This window comes from Ambystoma mexicanum, chromosome 12, assembly GCF_040938575.1.
Source record: "Ambystoma mexicanum isolate Mex_15411 chromosome 12, UKY_AmexF1_1, whole genome shotgun sequence".
Taxonomy (NCBI): Eukaryota; Metazoa; Chordata; class Amphibia; order Caudata; family Ambystomatidae; genus Ambystoma; species Ambystoma mexicanum.
The window spans coordinates 467,189,698-467,207,060 of NC_090936.1; the positions used below are offsets into that span (position 1 = coordinate 467,189,698).

At 45.6% G+C, this 17,363-nt stretch overlaps 1 protein-coding gene across 2 annotated transcripts in view; it reads left to right on the forward strand.

The window, feature by feature from the left end:
• The window catches only part of KIAA1549 (KIAA1549 ortholog), a 644,398-nt gene that overhangs the window by 464,910 nt on the left and 162,125 nt on the right, over positions 1 to 17,363 (forward strand). For both annotated transcript variants that reach the window (XM_069628735.1, XM_069628736.1), the window contains 2 exons: positions 14,229 to 14,350; positions 14,450 to 14,655. In XM_069628735.1, coding sequence (XP_069484836.1) covers positions 14,229 to 14,350; positions 14,450 to 14,655 — 328 coding nt within the window. The remainder of the gene's footprint in view (positions 1 to 14,228; positions 14,351 to 14,449; positions 14,656 to 17,363) is intronic.

Genomic DNA, 17,363 nt, shown 5'->3' on the forward strand with positions numbered 1-17,363 from the left:
GTTAACTTGGAAAAATTATTTTACATCTTAGTGGAGAGTTTCCTAAACACAGTCTCCATACAGAGAATAATTACCAACCCAGTGTTTATCGAGTGGGGTGCAAGGCCTGATATCAACTGAAAGCCTGCACCTGTCATGATCCGACCACCCCACTATGTGTATGTCTGTGTTTATAATGTGTTCTTGGGAAGCCTCTACCAACATGTAATCAATCCTGGTATAAGTTTTGTGTAGTGGCGAGCAAAATGTGAATTTCTATACCTGTGGGTGGAGGAACGGCTCTGGCTCGCACTGAGAACCAGTCCTACAGGGGATCTGCTATTAAATTCAGATCATCCGGCATATTAGAAACCCAGTTTGCCATGTACTTTAAAACATCAATACTTCACTGATGAAAGCAAGTTGCTGCTGGTTGTGGCCATAAACCGAGCACAATGTCACTGCTGTGTGACCTATCGTTCCATTGATCGTCAGGAGCCGTCACTCCATGCCCCTTTGAATCTGGGTGACTTTGAGGCCCTGGGATTTACAAATGACACCCGCCCCTGCTTTCTTCCCGACACTAGGTGACCAATATCCCCCTAATTCTCTGCCCCTGAGAGTATATTCCTCCGCTGCCTTGAGTTTTGTACATCAACTCCAGATTGCTTGAACTCCCGGACTATCATCGAGCGTTTTTGTGATGAGGTGAGGCCTTTTACATTTAATTACCCAACTTTTATTCCATTACAGCGTGCCATCATGTGAGTTCCTGATTCTCATAGGAACATATTTTTTATTTTATTGGATATTTGTAAGGTGCCTATACAACAATTGGTGTTTGAAGGTGCCACAAGACGAAAGGGGGGGGGGAGCAGGGGCGAAAGAAGAAAGATAATAGTTTTACTAGGCCTTGTGACATTCGGATCATACAAGTGCAGTAATAAGAAGTGTGAGGGACGGGGGCAGAATTCGAAGTGCTAGTGAGAGACACAGGGAGTGCAGGGTAAAGAGGGGAGACTGCAGGTGAAAGGGGGGGTGCAGGAGGAGGGAAGGCCAGAAGGGGCTAGGCGAGGCCAGGAAGGCAAGTGCCAGGGATTGCATGGGGTGTAGGGAGTGAGGGTCCACATGCTAAGTGCAAGGAGGGTGGGTAGACTGGGTGGGTGGGGGCTGCTTGGTGCCCTGTAGAACTCAGAGGGAACCAAGCAGCCAGTCTCTGTGACCTATCATTTGCCGTCTGAACTTTTTCAAGCTCTCCAAGACCAAACCTTCTTTCAAAACCTTTACCATTCCATGTAGATTCCCTTTGTCCAATACAAAAACCCATAAGCTCCTACTGGTCCCCCGCCATAGTCGCAGACCCACCCAACTCAAACATCAATCAGGTCTGAACTGTGACTCCTCTATGGTTCTGAGACGCCCTATAAATGTAAGGCCACTCAGAAGAGACCCCTTGACCTTCACCATCAGTGCAACATTACATGTAGAAAGGTAAAACATTGTCTTTCTTTAAAAAAAAAATTGCGCAATTAGCGGCAAAATATGGTCAAATTCCCATGAATTCTGATCCTCGTGGCAGCACACCTCCTACTCCTTTAAACATTGAGTCAGTCAACAAACGTAAGTTATAGACAAACCAATATTTCCATGTCATGGGTTGTTAAATCTCTGAAATGTCTACATGCCTGCCGTTCGACCCCTCCGCAGGCAAAATGCTTGCTTTGTGTCCTTAGGTGTGCGATCCATGGCTCCTATGCCAGCACTACGATCTTCAGAGGACAACTGCTTCAGGACACCCTCTGCTTCCTCCTTTGATGTAACTCTGTACTCTTCTCCTCCGTGCTCAAAAGACAACGCAAATGGGAATCCCCACCGATGTGTAATATTCTTTTCTTGTAGCCATATGGTCAGTGGATGACATGCTCAGCTTTTGACAAGGGTCATTGTGGGCAAGTCCTGGTAAATTACAATTTGCGATCCCTCAAAGATCAGCTGACCTTTCTCTTGTGCCCTTTGCATAATCTGTGTCTTGTGTTGATAATAATGACACTTCGCTAGGACTGTTTGCGGGTCGCCAGAAGGCCTGCCCGCCCTGTGAATTTGATCGACTGCTATTTCTGGAGTTGGCGGGTCAGTGAGCAGGCTATTTATGAGGGACTTCACACTGTACTCAAGTGATGTATTGGACTCACCCTCCAGTTCCTTCATGCCCATAATCCTGATATTAGAGTGTCTATCTCGATTTTCAAGATCGTCCACTTTTAGTGCAATGTCAGTTTCCCTTTGCTCAAGTTCTGGAATCAGGCTTCAACCTTCATTTCCATCATGTAGGCCGAGAGTTGATTAATCTCCAGCGTTTCCAGCTCGTCCTTGGCTTTATCCATCCTCCCCTTCAGTTCTGTTATCGCAGTGCTTATACCGCTCTTCTTGGATCTGATTTCTTCCAATAACAGTCGAATGTCTACTTTGGCGGATGTTTCCTGGTCATCGCCAGGCAGAGGAGGCATGTCGTCCACTCGCTTTTCCATTGCTATTTCCGCTAGTCTCTGAAAACTACGAAGTACTGTGGCTCTGTGAGGGTTGAGCATGGGACCTGTATGACCTCACTTCAGGACGGTGTGTGGGATCAGCCAATAAATGTATGTAGCTGTCTGGGTAGCTAGAACCATTGGATGCGAAAGTCATCTGACTGTTTATCCGATTAGGGTGTCTACTACTGTTACACCGATGAGGGGCTCCCTCCAATCCCTGCCTTTGCGTCCTACTGACCTGAGATAAATATGGAGCTGCTCTGTTACACTGACTTTCCCCCTGTTCAATGCGCCTCTCCCCAATAGGCAAAGCGTTCATATTCCCCCCACCTTTTGCACCACCATCAATCCAACCACAAAGAGACCGTGCAGGAGAGGTTCTGAATTGCCTCCAGGCCTCATGCATGTTGGTATCAGGGAGAGCTCTACAGGAGCCTAGACTGCACCATTGATGGACACTAAGGAAAGGTTTCTGAGATGGTGTGTCACTCCAATAATGAAGCCTGTATAGCGTTGAGCTATTCAGCAGAGGCAATGGCCCCGGGTCTCCCTGCTAGTAGTCACCCCATGGGGGGTGGCCGACTGACCTGTTGTGGAGGAGTGCTGCACCCCAATGAGCACAGCGAGGTGCTCCATTTAGCATATCTGTATCACCAGGGGGAATGTCGACAGCTACTGCAACTTCAAATCCCTGGGGAGCGCAAAGCAAGGTGAGTTCACACCGCCGGTTACGCGCAGCCTCCTCCGATCTCGTGACTCTCCCACTGCGCCGGACCTCTGCTCTTCAATATGTTCGGCAACAGTGTCTTCTCTGCAGTGCCGGCAAAGCCAGAGTCTCCTCTCCCAAAGGGGCCATCGTGGGCGCCCCACAGTGCACTCTTGCAGGCCAAGGTGAGCGCCAATTAATAACTCAGTGAAGCGTGTGAGGATTTCTTTAATTGTTCGCCAATCACTGCTCTAATAATTCCGGTTGCTGCTGTGACGTTTTATGTGTCATAATGTACGCTTTTGTGGTATGTTTGAGCATGTTATCTGTTGTTGGGCAAGGGAGACATGTTAGGATTTCATGACGCCTGCGCCCCCCTGGTGGTCCAGCTGAGTCTTTTTTTATATAGGTTTATTTAAGCACTTTAGTGGTTCATTTAACAACCATTTTCATACAGTGGTGACAGGCAAGAAAATGTTCAATCATGTGCATCGCACAGCTGGTTAACAATTATCGCTCAACCCGCACACCTCACCCCAGTAAGTCGACAATTCATGACCATAGCATATGCAACAGGTGTGTGTCCGAAAGAGTCACATGTAGGTCATGTGCCCACACATTCTGACTGGAACAGCTGGATTCTTGCTGGAGTGAAGAGCAGCCTATTGAGGATTTTGAAATATATAAGATGAAACTTGGAATTGAAGGAGACCTTTTGCCATTGTACATATTGCCCCCGGTTGGGTATCTGTGAACTCCATTTGCAGGTCCCTCTTCCACTTAAGTTTGGCTTTGGATGACACAGGGGGAGATGTGCGTTGTATCAGCCAATTCAGAGGGGATATACCCTTCCTGCTCCCGTGGCGTTTGTAATATAAAACCGACATATCTGAGGGGAAAGTTCAGCTGGGAACCTTGGCCATGGCTTTCTAAAGGCAGCACGGATACACATGTAGTACAGAAATTGTAGCGTCTTTTCCCCTACTCTAGCCTTGAACTCATCCCAGGCTATAAACTGTCTCTTAGTGAACATATCTCCCAGAGTATTACATTGGGCAGGCTGTCAAATCCTTCCAATCTCCCGTTCCATGGTGGGGCTGAGCACAGATGATCCCCACAGTGACAGGCATCTCTCATAAGGTGCAGCCAACCCAGCATGTAAAGTATCCTTTTCAACGTGGCTAGTGTGGACCCTACTGGGTCGAAAAGGGCTAGCTGGGCAGTGCTGACCACCCAACACCATTGATCCCAAGGCCGATTTTACAACCACTGCCTTGTTCCAGTTTGCTGTGAGGTGGAGACTCCACAGATCCACCCCAGTGTGCCGTATATTGGGCTTGGGCACTAGATAGTACGATTCAAAGTTTGGGTTTGCAATCCGCCAGCATCATATGGTAGCTCTAACCTTGCCCATTTCATTCTGGCCTGGCCACCCTGCCAGATAAATTCAGTGCACGTACTAGTTGGCTCCCTGAAAAAGTTGCTTCTCAGCCATACTGAAATGTTTTGGAACATATATAACAACTTTGGGAGGACCGACATCTTCAGGACTGAGACTCAGCCCAGCAGAGACATTAGAAGTGTGCCCCAGCGGGCTAGCTTAGTCTTTAAGTGCATCATATACGCTCCATAGTTCTGCTCCAACTCCTCTCGTATAATTTCCTCCACATTCTTCCCAGTGTCCCAGATGAACAATAGCATGTGTCCGCATAAAGGGATGTAATTTCTGGGGAGCCACCCAGATGAATGCCCGACCCACGGAACTTGTCACTGATGGCATCAGCCAGTGGACCGATCACCAGGGCAGAGTAACTGGGAGATGGGATATCCCAGCCAAGTACCCTCCTTCAGTTGGAATACCGGCGACAATACACAATTACTCCACACTCTTGCATATGGGTGCATGTACAAAAGCCTTAATCACGCCCTAAGTTGGGGCCAAACCCATAGTTCTCCAGTACTGTGAAAAGAAACTCACATGACACAGTATCAAAGGCCTTCTGCATGTCCAGAGAGACAGCGGCAGGTTGTGCCTCCTGGTCTGTCCGGGATAACAGGTTGAACATTCTTCCCGGATTAAGGCTGTGGAGTGGCCCGGGATAAAGCCTGACTGGTCAGGATGTACTAAGTAGGACATTAGTGACAGCAGGTGGGTTGCTATCACCTTAGCAAAGATCTTTGTATCTCCATTTATGAGAGAAAGTGGGTGGTAGGAGCCTCACTCTGCCACTGGTTTGTCCGGGTTGAACAGAAGGAATATTATGGTCTCCCTCAATGAGTCCGGCATACCCCCCCCTTACTAAAGATTCCTCCCACAGTTGTAGGAGGTAAGAGATAGTACCTTCTTACATTCTCGATAGAACCTGCTACCAGGCTGTCCGAGTGCAGCGCTTTGCCCCAGGGCAGGTCATGGATTGCAGCCTTTATTTCATCCAATGTCATTGGGGTTGCCACCATGGTGCTGGCTTCTAGGGAGAGTATCGAGGTCTGGATGAGTGCATGTATTTTTCAATCTCTACTGGAGTGATACTGCCAGAACTAACCCATCTCCAGTTTTTATTTGAGTGATGTTGCCATTTTTGGACTCAGTTCTGACCAGTCCGGCCAGCAGATGACCTGGCCTGTCTGCCTCTCCATATCACTTGGTCATGGCCGGCCTATCTAAAAAATATAACTCACTTTGGGCCGCTTCACGGAAATAGAGCTGGGTTTTTATGCCCAGTTGTATTGCTGGCAATGACGAAAATTGGAGTTTAAGATCTTTCAGCTTACCCTCAGCCAGCTGAATTTCTCTACTGATTGCCTTCAGGACTCCAAACTCTGCAGTCATAGCAAGGCCTCCTCACATGTACCTTAAATGCTTGCTAAAGGGAGGCCATTGTCGACACGGACCCCACATTGGTTTAAAAATAATATGCTTGTGTAGGCTAAATGTGAACATCGTGTCTAGCTGTGCTGCAGGTTTAAACCACCATGACGGCTTACCAGTCCCGTCCTAGGAGAGGGCCACAACCAATTTAAGGGCAGAATGGTCAGAAAGAGTCCTGGGCAGTATGCTACAACTGGATACTGCATTGGGCAGCCAGGCCGACATCCGCTAGACATCGATCCTGGAGTGCATGCCATGTACTGATGAGTAAAATGTGTAGTCCCTGTCTTCACCATGCAACACCCTCCAGACATCTACCAGGCTGCCCTCATTAATTCTGCTAATAATATCACAGGCCAAGCTAGACAATACTATATGCACTTTACCCATGTGGCCCCTGGTCATATCATGTATTGTATTTATATCACCGCCCCAGATTACTGCAGCAGTGCATTATGAAAGGCATGGATGAAAAATCCTCCCATACAATGTGGGGCCGTCCTTATTAGGCCCATACACATTGACCAGCTGCCACTGAGCTTCCCATAAACCACAAAGAATCTTCCCACTGTGTTTAGCCTTTTGAGTCTTATGGCCTTGTGTGTCCTCTGAGGACGAGAAGCAAGCCTGTTTATGTGGTCCATGTAGTGGGCTCTGTGGTGTGTGACGAAGTTACATCTGACAAACTCCCTTTAGAACTGGAGGACTCTGGGGGGCGTCTGATTCCTGCTGACTTGATGTGCTACCTTTAGGCAGTACAAGGGCATCCCGACAGAGTACCCACACACGTCCAAACCCTTGCCCCACTAAATTGGCTTACAACTTATCACACTGACCCACCAGAAGGAGGCATCCAAAACGTAGACTCTTCAGTCTCTTATGGTGTAAGGTACTATGGAAATACTTGCCCTTGATTATGTTTTCTTCTGTGACAGGGAGCCCTGGGTTTCAAACACCAGTACAGTCAGCAGTAATTTATTGTGCCTGCATTGACTTGACTGTTCCCCCTTGAAGTGATAACAATCATGAACGGACGAAAGCAAGCAGATTAGAACGGAACACGGAGAACACGGAACTGATCCAGTGCGTATGGCAAGTGACATGGCCCGAACAGATAATACATGATGAATGAACAAAGTGAGTAGAGCGGATGAAATCGGTAGAATCGTTAAAGCGCGTCGATCGGATGGGGGTGTCGATCGGATGGGGGTGTCGATCGGATGGGGGTGTCGATCGGATGGGGGTGTCGATCGGAGATGTGAGTAGAGCGGAGATGTGAGTAGAGCGGATTTGTGAGTGGAGCGGAGGGGTGCGCGGAGCGGATGGGTGCGCGGAGCGGATGGGTGTGCAGAGCGGATGAGTGTGTAAGAGCGCAGGAGTGCGAGTGCATAAGAGCGCCTGGAGCGGATGGGTGCCTAGATCGGGTGGGTGAGTAGAGCGGGTGAGTGCGTAGAAAGAACAAATGCTTGGAGCGGATAAATGCATCAAGCGGATGTGCGCCTCGAGCGGGCGAGTGCCTCGAGCGGGCGAGTGCCTCGAGCGGGCAAGTGTATAGAGCGGACGAGTGCGGGGGGGGAAGTATGTGGATGGAATGGGTGACGTATGTGGATAGAACGAATGATGTATGTGGATAGAACGAATGATGTATGTGGATGGAACGGGTGACGTATGTGGATGGAACGGGTGACGTATGTGGATGGAACAGGTGACGTATGTGGATGGAACGGGTTAAGCATGTGGAAGGTACTGGTGTAGTATATGATAGGTACGGGTGAAATATGTGGAAGGTACGGGTGAATTATGTGGATGGAGTGCATAAATCAACTTAGAATACACGGAACGGATCGGAGTACATGGAACAGATTAGAGTACACAGAACAATTTCGAGAGCATGGAACAGGTTGGAGCGCATGAAACCGGTTGGAGCGCATGAAACCGGTTGGAGCGCGTGGAACGGGTTGGAGCGCGTGGAACGGATTGGAGTGCATGAAGCGGACTAGAGTACATGGAACGGATTCGAGTGCATGGAACAGATTGGAGCGCATAGAATTACGCGACATACATGGAATGGTTTGGAGTGCATAGAACGTTTGAAAGAACATGTAAACCATAATATCACATCACCATGCTTACTCTCTTCTTTACACCACCATTCAACTAGAACACAGAGATACTATGACACCATTCGGTATAGCTGTTCTCATACCAACATCCGCCTCATACTCCCCATCACTCTAATTAAACACTGCTGGTTACACACCCTCCAGCCAGGCGTTCTCCTCAGGCATAACGCAGCCAGAATCGGTCTGGATACAACCTGCCAGAACGAACACATACTCTTGAGCTCTCAACCACCACACCTAACGCTAAGAAGCAGCTATTACACGAAGGCCACACCAGCTGCACACCTATATGGTGCTCACACGCACCTTGACTCTCTCTACTCTCTCTACTGACTTGAACTTCGGTTCCCGAGGGCGTTCAACCTACCAGCGCCTTGAGTCTATACCAATGGTACATAAGGCGCTACATAAATGCAAAGTAACATAACATACCTAATTTCCCTTGGAACACACCCTAAACTAGGAGGAGAAAAATATGCTTGAGGGAGATCGTGCAAAGGATACTTTAACCATAAGGCAAGGGCTGCCATGAAGAAGCTATGTGCTATGTTCCTCAGACTCTAAATGTAAACTAAGAAGAGAGCTGGGTGTTATATGCCTGGGACTGTATACTAGATTAGGTAACACTAGGTAGACCGGGGTTCCCTTAGGTAGGCCCTACATACATTTTGAGTGATCTGCATCCTGACACCTTTAGCATAGTTCCTATAGTGAGTTAGTTGAAATCCTGTGTATCTAAAATGTTTCAGCCAACCCATTGTGATAAAGTTTATGAAGGTTTTGTTGAACAATATATTTCTGTCTTGTGTTTTCTGTTCATCCTTTCAGAGGTATAGTGGTCCCTGATTTGTGGTGATCGCAAAGATCCTATTGCAGTACCCTCTTCGGTGCATTAGGATGTTTCATGCCTCCATTCTTTACTCGGTCTACTCCATGGAAGCTAGAGCTATTTCATTGGCTGTGACAGCAGTGGACTTTGGTGATAGGCTTCCTTACTCAAGAAAGAGTGCTCTAACTGTCTACCTTAAGATCCTATTTGGAATCCTTCCTCTACTCGTACACATTCTCCAGATAGGGCCCCAGGTGTACAGTGAGGCCAAGAGCAATAGGTATGCAAAGAAAAAACAAAAGCTCACTAGACACAGAGACCAAGTTACTGCATTCAGCACAGGACTGCAGGGAGTGGGCATGAATGATCACTGTGTCCTTCCAGCCCTCCATATCCCCTTCCCCAACTATCTGGATGGATCCAGATCCCAGTGACATAACTGAAGAAAAACATCCTTACATAAGCATGAAGCTTGACCTGTAAGCTCTCAGTGAGTGTACTGTAAAGCAGAGACAAATCTGCTTTGCAATGCTGTGATTAGTCTGTATTTATGTAATGTGAGGAACCAGAAATGAGACGCAGATACAGAGGATTCATGGTGATATATATTCACTTTTATTAAATAATAAAGGGGTTGGAAATGCCTCACTATCCTTAATCTAGCAGGTATTTCCATATCTCAACCAAAACAAAGGGTTTGGCGGGTGTCAAGATGGCCAAAGCAAAAATCTCCTGTCTCTGAAATCCTATCCTAGCCATTGCATTCTAAAACCAACTCTAAGGTGTTAAGGGTATTGACTTTCCCTTTGAAAGTGTGCAGATGTTCAAGTTCAACAAAAGGTATAACTCCAACAAAAGTTCCAAATGGGTAATGTTCACAGTTCCAGAGGGAATGACTACCTTCCCCAGGATTTCTCCACCAAAACAAAAGTTCGAAGAATAACCAAGTTCATTATAGCTCAAGAGGATAACTCCCTCTTGTGTTGCAATTCACTTCAGGATAAATGACTTGCTTCCCGAGGCCTTTTCCCACATCCAATACCATTCAAATCCAAAGGGTATTGGTCTTCCTTAGGATTCCTTTTTTCAAAGATAACACAATTTTGGTTCAGGTCCTAGATTCGTAAAACACCTAGTATACTCTCCTGCCAGGTTCTCTTTTAGGTGTGAATCCCAGATATGCACTTCACCTGGTATACTCTCCTGCCAGGATGTTGTTACAATCTCTTTCTCATTCAGTACGAGAAGGCGTGGGTCTTCCCCATTTACTTTATGGCAAAGTATTGTGACGATGAAGATGACCCTGATTCAAATGAGGATTACTCTCTTCCCCAGTCTTGGCAACCAGTTCGCTCTTTCAGGCTCTCTTTGCCTCAATTTCGCATTCCCTTGTCCCCTCTTGGTTCACCAACAACATATGTGTTCTCTCACTCCAATCGTGCACTTTCGGGCACTCGCCTCGGTATCTGCTGGACTCGAGCCGCCTTCCCCAGTCAGCAGCAAGGAGCATTCTTGCTCATTCCATTGGAACAAGGTCTGTCCTGGCTTCGAGTTCCTGCTGCGACTTCCTTCTTTTTCTTCTGGTGAATCCACAGTCAAACAGCAACACTTCTCTTTTCGGCCGGTCCTGAGCTCCCCTCTGCACTTCTCCTCTCGCTGGCAGTGCTCTGCAGCCAAAGCGCTCAGTCCTGTCTGCTTCCTGATCTGACCGGCCAGGAGTGCTTGCATCGGCTCCCTCTCTCACCGCCTCCACTGAACTGCCTTCAATATTCGCTCCCGCTTGGGACACCGTCTGCACTGCACCCTGTGTCTCTCATTGGCTCCATGCTGACACTTGGAGATGGAAGGTCTGGACTTGCGTCATGGGTAGTGGAACTCCCACCAAGGTTTCTCTTGCTGAGCCATCCTAGCTTGAGCATGCTTCCCTTCTACTTCTCTCTGCTCCTTCTTTGGTGCATTTAAATGTTATGTGGCTGTTATTTTCCAACCACTAAAGCGTGGCATTGACTTTCCGACTTCAGTGACCTTAGTCACTCCAGCCCTCTTGCTCGTCTCAGTATTTTCATTCAGCCAGAATGTAACAGGGTTCTTTCTCGTCTCACCCTTCTTCCTGCCTATGACAAAAGAGGGGTCAGAGTTACCTAATGGGTCTAACTTAAACTGATTATCAGTACCATCATAAACAATAGACACAGAAGAATGATTATAACAGCTGTATGCATTTTTACCCCGAGGATGTTCTAGGGTAAAATTACAGTATGCCTTGGAGGCTTGTGGAATTATAGCGGGCTAGTCAGTGCTTGAGGGAAAAGGGATATCATGTTTCACCTGATGTTGTTGCATCATCCCCTGAGTGTCGCCTCCCCCATGTGGCCTGCCCTCAAATAGCCACCCCAGGGTCAGGATCAGGTAGTGGCTTGAATCCCCTGGGAAAGGAGTGATGACATAATCAGATTCATCACACAACCGTCAAGATTGCCAGGCCATCTCGGCTCACTTATGGATGCCATTTATCTCTAGATACCACTTCATTCAAAGCCATCAAGTAGGTTTCCGCAGAGGGGAACGTTATAGGATTGCATGTCAGCACAAATGGTGTTTAGGGTACTTACTCCTTGTTTGTACTCTTCATCCCCTGTGACGTTTTGCAGCCTTCTTCCCAACAGCAGAGAAGCTGCAGAAAGTGCATCTGCCCTGGGCTTTAACTCACTATCTTTTTTGGTTACGGTCCTCCAGGCTAGCAAGGCGAGGAGGCTCAAATGTGATTTTTTCCCTTTTTACCCCATTAGATGCCTTGCAGCATGGCCAGGTAGCTCACTGTCTCTTATCTCAACGCCTGTCTTTTTAAATTTAAGGCTATCGGTCTCTTCCTTGTTGCTGTTCTCCCATGCATTTGGGAAATGTCCCTGTTCATGACAGTGGACACATCTACTGTAGTACATTACAAGTGTCAGATACACATATTCTTCCTGCATAGAGGGATGGTAGTATCTGGGTTTTGGGCCTTGGAGTGGGGGGGGGTGGGTTCTCAAACTCAGTGGCACTTCTGCCAGGGAGAGACCTTGTACTTATAGGTGCATGTAGTAAGTGACATTCCCATATGTGGGAATTGCAACAGGAGGTGACAGGCCATCTTTTGGTCATGGGGGCACCCCAACGTTGAGCTGTTTGCCTTGAGTTAGTACTACAATTTTCTTACGTTTTCCACCAAATGATTTTCCTCCAAGTATCTGTGGAGAATGCATTGGTTGTAGTTTTGCACTTTGATCTAGTGTATGTCTTTCTTCCTGTTCTCTCTCATCATGCCGCGTTTTCGATTGAACGGGATGCCCATGATACTTGTGGATCCAGTCTATTCAGGGTGGGCATGATATTCAGAGTTCCTGTACATGTCCATTTGTTGTCCATGGAGGCTACCTCCGAGTGAGAATCGTCCGTTGCAGGCCTAGGTTTTGAGAGGCTAGGATACCATAATTGGGACCTTTGAACAGATGTTCTGGGTGTAAATGTTGTGGGCCTGTCATTCCCCAACTATGGCGATTTATGTTTGTAGGCAAAGATGTTTTTCTAGTGCCATGTTAAACGTATTGACCGGTTTTTGAGACTCACTGCTGTGGCTTAAGCGGTTTTCTATTGTTGGCCAAATGTAACCTCAATATGATTATTATAAAAAGCTATTCAGCGTTTCTATCGCTTTGTAAGAGGGGTTGGCATTTTCCATTTAGAACAGTCATGCAGTTTCAGAAGAAGGTAGCGAATGTCCTTTGTTATTCTTTCTTGGGATTTGAACTTGAGGTTCCCAATGGCTGGTCCTATTTATTATTTTCCTCTAGCACTCCTCACCGTGAAGATGATCTTTCTTTTGGATATCACTTTTGCATACAGTGATCTGCAGTTGTCATGTGTGGAGCCTCCTTCTTTTTTTGTATTCTCTGTGAATGGTTGCCCCGAGTTACACTCTCCTTTCTTCCACAATGTGCCTCTCAGTATCATAACTCTTGTTATAGGTGGAATAGAGGAGTCATCGCCTGGAAGATGAGCTCTTCCCTGTATATCAGTGCAAGGAGTAGCAGATGTGTAGTCAGCTGATTGTTGGGTTCACTAGCTCTCTACACTGGAAGGCGTTGTCAAACAGACCATATCTAGGTGAATTGCCAATTGTATCATATTAATATTATAATATTTATATTAGGTGGGTATGTTTAAATCTAATAGACTTTTCACACCATTATCATATTATACACATTACAATAAATACATAACAAATAAGAAATCACATGTAATTTGCTTTGAACTGGCAAACAAAAAGTTATGAAAGTATGAAGGCCTGTTCAACCGCCTGAGCTCAGGTGGTTCTGTTGGCTTGATATAGAGATGTTTCTTAGCTGGGTATTGGTCAGGCTGCTACTTGGCTATCTCTGCATTCTTCTGTTAAGCATTACTATCCGATTCCTCATGCTCTTTTAAACACCATGCATTTTGTGGCACTTCTTTGTCAGTCTTTCAAAATATTAGCAATCTGTGGAAAGAAACTATCTATTAAGAGCAGATGAATTAATTTAGGTCATCTCCTTTCAGATTGACTCATTCCTCCACAGCTTTCTAACCTTCCTCTCACCTGCTTTGTCCCCCGCTCCACGATTGAATTAATGTCATTACTTACAGCCTGTAATGTCATCTTTCCATGGCAGTAGAATCATTGTGTTGAAATGTGATATTTGGGCACAAGCACTTCCATACATATACCAGCTATGTTAATGAGGCTAGTGGCGCCCATGATGCCATGTCCGAACTGACTATGGAGTGCCACCTATGCCCAATGGTGACCTCTAAAAGATGTCATGATCCAGTCTTTGCCTGAATCTATTTTAATGCTTGAAGTATCTGTGGGAGAAATATCTCATTAATCAGAAAGTACGTTCGTGAAGGGAACCATTTTTATTTGGCGGTGATTACAGTGCTCACTGATAATTTATTTTCCTTGGTTTGTTTATATAAGTGCTTAATTAAAGCACTGTTTTAGTACCCTGAGGTTCGTTTCTGCTCTTAATCACTGTCATTTGCACTTCCTACTGTACTATTGCTGATATCACCTCTTAGATCAGTGTATCATTAGTGCAGGTAGTGATTTTGCGAGTTCGCTTCATGTGTGTTCTCAACGGTCATGTATGTCCTTCTCTTGCATTTGCAGAGTGACCCCATCAGATGCTGGATCTACCGCAAGCGATCAATCTAGCGGGAAGGACTCAGCAGAAGAAACTGTGAGGGTGCCAGTGCCACCCGAGGAGATCAAGCCCCACAAGGCAGCCAAAGGTGGTTAGCTCACTTTCTCTATCTTGCTGTTGGAATCCGTCTGCAGATATATGCACTCGCTTATCTAGATAACCTTTCTATGCTTACCTTGTTTTTCAGGTGCTCCACAGGCCAGCAATGGAAATGAACAGCACTCCTCAGCAGCTATGTTTGAGCATGTGGACAGGGTTTCCCATTCCTCTGATCTCAGCCGACGATTCCCCAGCAAGATCCAGCTCATTGCCATGCAGCCCATACCTGCCCGGCCCATGCACAGTTTTGTCCTTTCAGACCGCGTTGCAGAAACAAACAAGATCAACAAAGAGGTAAAGAAGGAAAATGCAATACGAATATATTAATCCTGTTCCATAGCAGAAGTGAAAGTATATATCTGACCTTTCTGTCAATTAAGTTTGCATCACAGGTTAGGCTTGCAGTGTTCTATAACCGAAACAAATATATTCACAAGCGAAAGTGATTATATTCTAGTGAGATATTTTTTCTTTTCACCTTGCTGTAAATTCTTTCTTAGGATTTTGTAGACATTTTACATTCTCTTTTTGACAGTTTCACTCGAGTTTTCTTTTTCTGCCCTTACTTATTTCATATGGTGCTTGTTTGATTACTAAGGTTTTTCGGTATCCGGTAATAATATCCCCATACATAATGTCCCCGGAAAAAACCATTGGCAACATTATGTATGGTGACATTATGCATGGGGCACATTGCAGGAATGTCCCTTGCTCCCATTTAAAAAAGAAATGGGCTTTTGCAGCAGTGTCCCCCGCATGTTCAATGTAATAATGTCTCAGCAAAAAACATTGACATTTTGGTCAGGGGACATTTTTGTGGGGATTTTGGTCAGGGGACATTTTTGCGGGGACGTTATTACATGGAACCGTTTTTTCTGGGTCAGCATTCATTCTAGGTCCCCATTAGATGTTTTTTCCAAAAAATTTTCTTCATCCTTCCTTTCACTATTTGTGCTCCACCCCTTTGTGCACCAGTGTTCCACAGGAAGAGAAAGCATGCAAATGTGCCTTATCACCTTCCTCAAAGTACAGTGAAGTTCAGCATTACCCAAGGTCACATAGTGTTTCAAGTGGATGCTGATAATTGCGTCTGCTGAATGTACAAACCATTCTCGCTTTTGGCTAGTGGAGGCAGTGAACCCCTCTGGGCAGGGAAAGAAGTGCAAGCTTTCCATTGGGCAGGCTGTGAGGCAGATCCTTCTGACTGCAATGCGGCACTAGCAGCATTAGAGGGGCATATGCTTTATCTAGGATCAACTTTCTGTGTATGAGAACATCTCCTGGGAGCATTATTTTGTTATTTCTGTAGAGAATGACCAGTGATTTGCCTGCATATGGGATTATGCTTGAATGTTTTTACTGCAGTTCATATGTGAATAGAGTCCCAGAAATTCGCCAGTGATGGGAAGCTAAAACCATAACTCACTCCACCACCTTGCACTGCTAAAGCTAACACCCAGACAATCAAAGATAACATCACAAATGTCTTTGATCACATCACTGATGACATCACATAATAAATTAATTGCAATAAAAAAGTTCCTGTATGGGGTTGTGTTTAAAGTGTTGGTAGCAAGATGTCAGGGGTGATTAGGAGACTTATCATTAAGTACTTCATGTATTAAAGAATGTTCTCCTCTAAACAAAATATTATTTTGGAGTGTTGTTAATACAGGAATTTAATCATACATATACTTAGGTAATGGGTGCAGCATGCACCATAGCAATACAGTATGTTTAATTTGCCCATTTTGGCTCCTGAAATAATTAATGCTACTTTTTCAGAGTTTTTAGTAATGTGAAGACCCACAATGCATACAAATCCGAGGCACATACAGGGAAAGTAAAGTAAGCAAGAAGAAACAACATCGCCATAAAATGTCAATGACATTAAAGTTCATCATCATGTATACAAATGAATTGTGTGTTTGAAGCCTGCTCATTGCTCTATATATGTGCACCATGAGCTGAGATGAAACCCTAAGGAAAGTACTTTAAGAAAATACAAGAGGGTTAATGTGTACATATATTGCACCTTTTCAATGTTCATATTTTGACTGTCAGTAAACAGAACTGCCTGGCCTACATATGTCATTCAACAAAAACAAGTGTCCCAGATATGTGATGTCATCAGTAATATGATCAATGACATTTGTGATGTCATCTTTGATGTCCTGGGTGTTAAGTCTTAGCAGTACACAGTGGTTGATTAGCTTATCATAACTGGCACATTTTTGGGGGGTTTCGGTTTTACTTGTAACCATAACGTCCTTTTAACAAAGTTGTTTCACTGAATTTCATAGGTTTTTATTAGTGCAACTTAACCATAAGATCCCTTTAGGAAATTTCTTTCACTGAATTTCATGGGTTTTTACCAGTGCACCCGAACTTGCTACAACTTCCTAATGTGATACTTACCCCCAATATAGCAGCATTTCCGGTCGATCTAGAAAGTTTCACCTTAAAACTGTGCCATTCCCCATGTTTCTGTAACATTTTGCAACATTTTTTGTTCGCTGACGAGAACAAATATCTGACGTCATCGCATACTTTCCAGACAGTGTCACGTGACTGCATGCGGTGTGGTGACCTGTTCGAGCATGGTTCCACACTTCGCGAACAGGTCCGTGGTTCGTGAACAGTTTGAAACTGCATTTTCTGCTGATTTAGTAAGTTTCAAGCTGAAAATGTACCCTTGTGCACCTCCTGCACCTATTCTTACTGATTTTCCATCTGCAATCCAGGAGAGATAACATGCTTGGAAGATTAGCACAACTGCTATTTAACTTAAAAAATGGCATCCGCCATGGCCATCCCTCATCCCCAGGAGCCACCACCACCAGCTGGAGGGCCTGGACAGTGGAAAAAGCGCAATGATGCAGAAAAGAATCAGGAGGACTAGGAAGATGAGATAGATGAAATGCCCTCCAGCACCCAGAGAGAATCATGGGTGTGGCAGGTCTTTACACCGTTTGGAGTGTACCTAAGGCTACCAAGGTGAA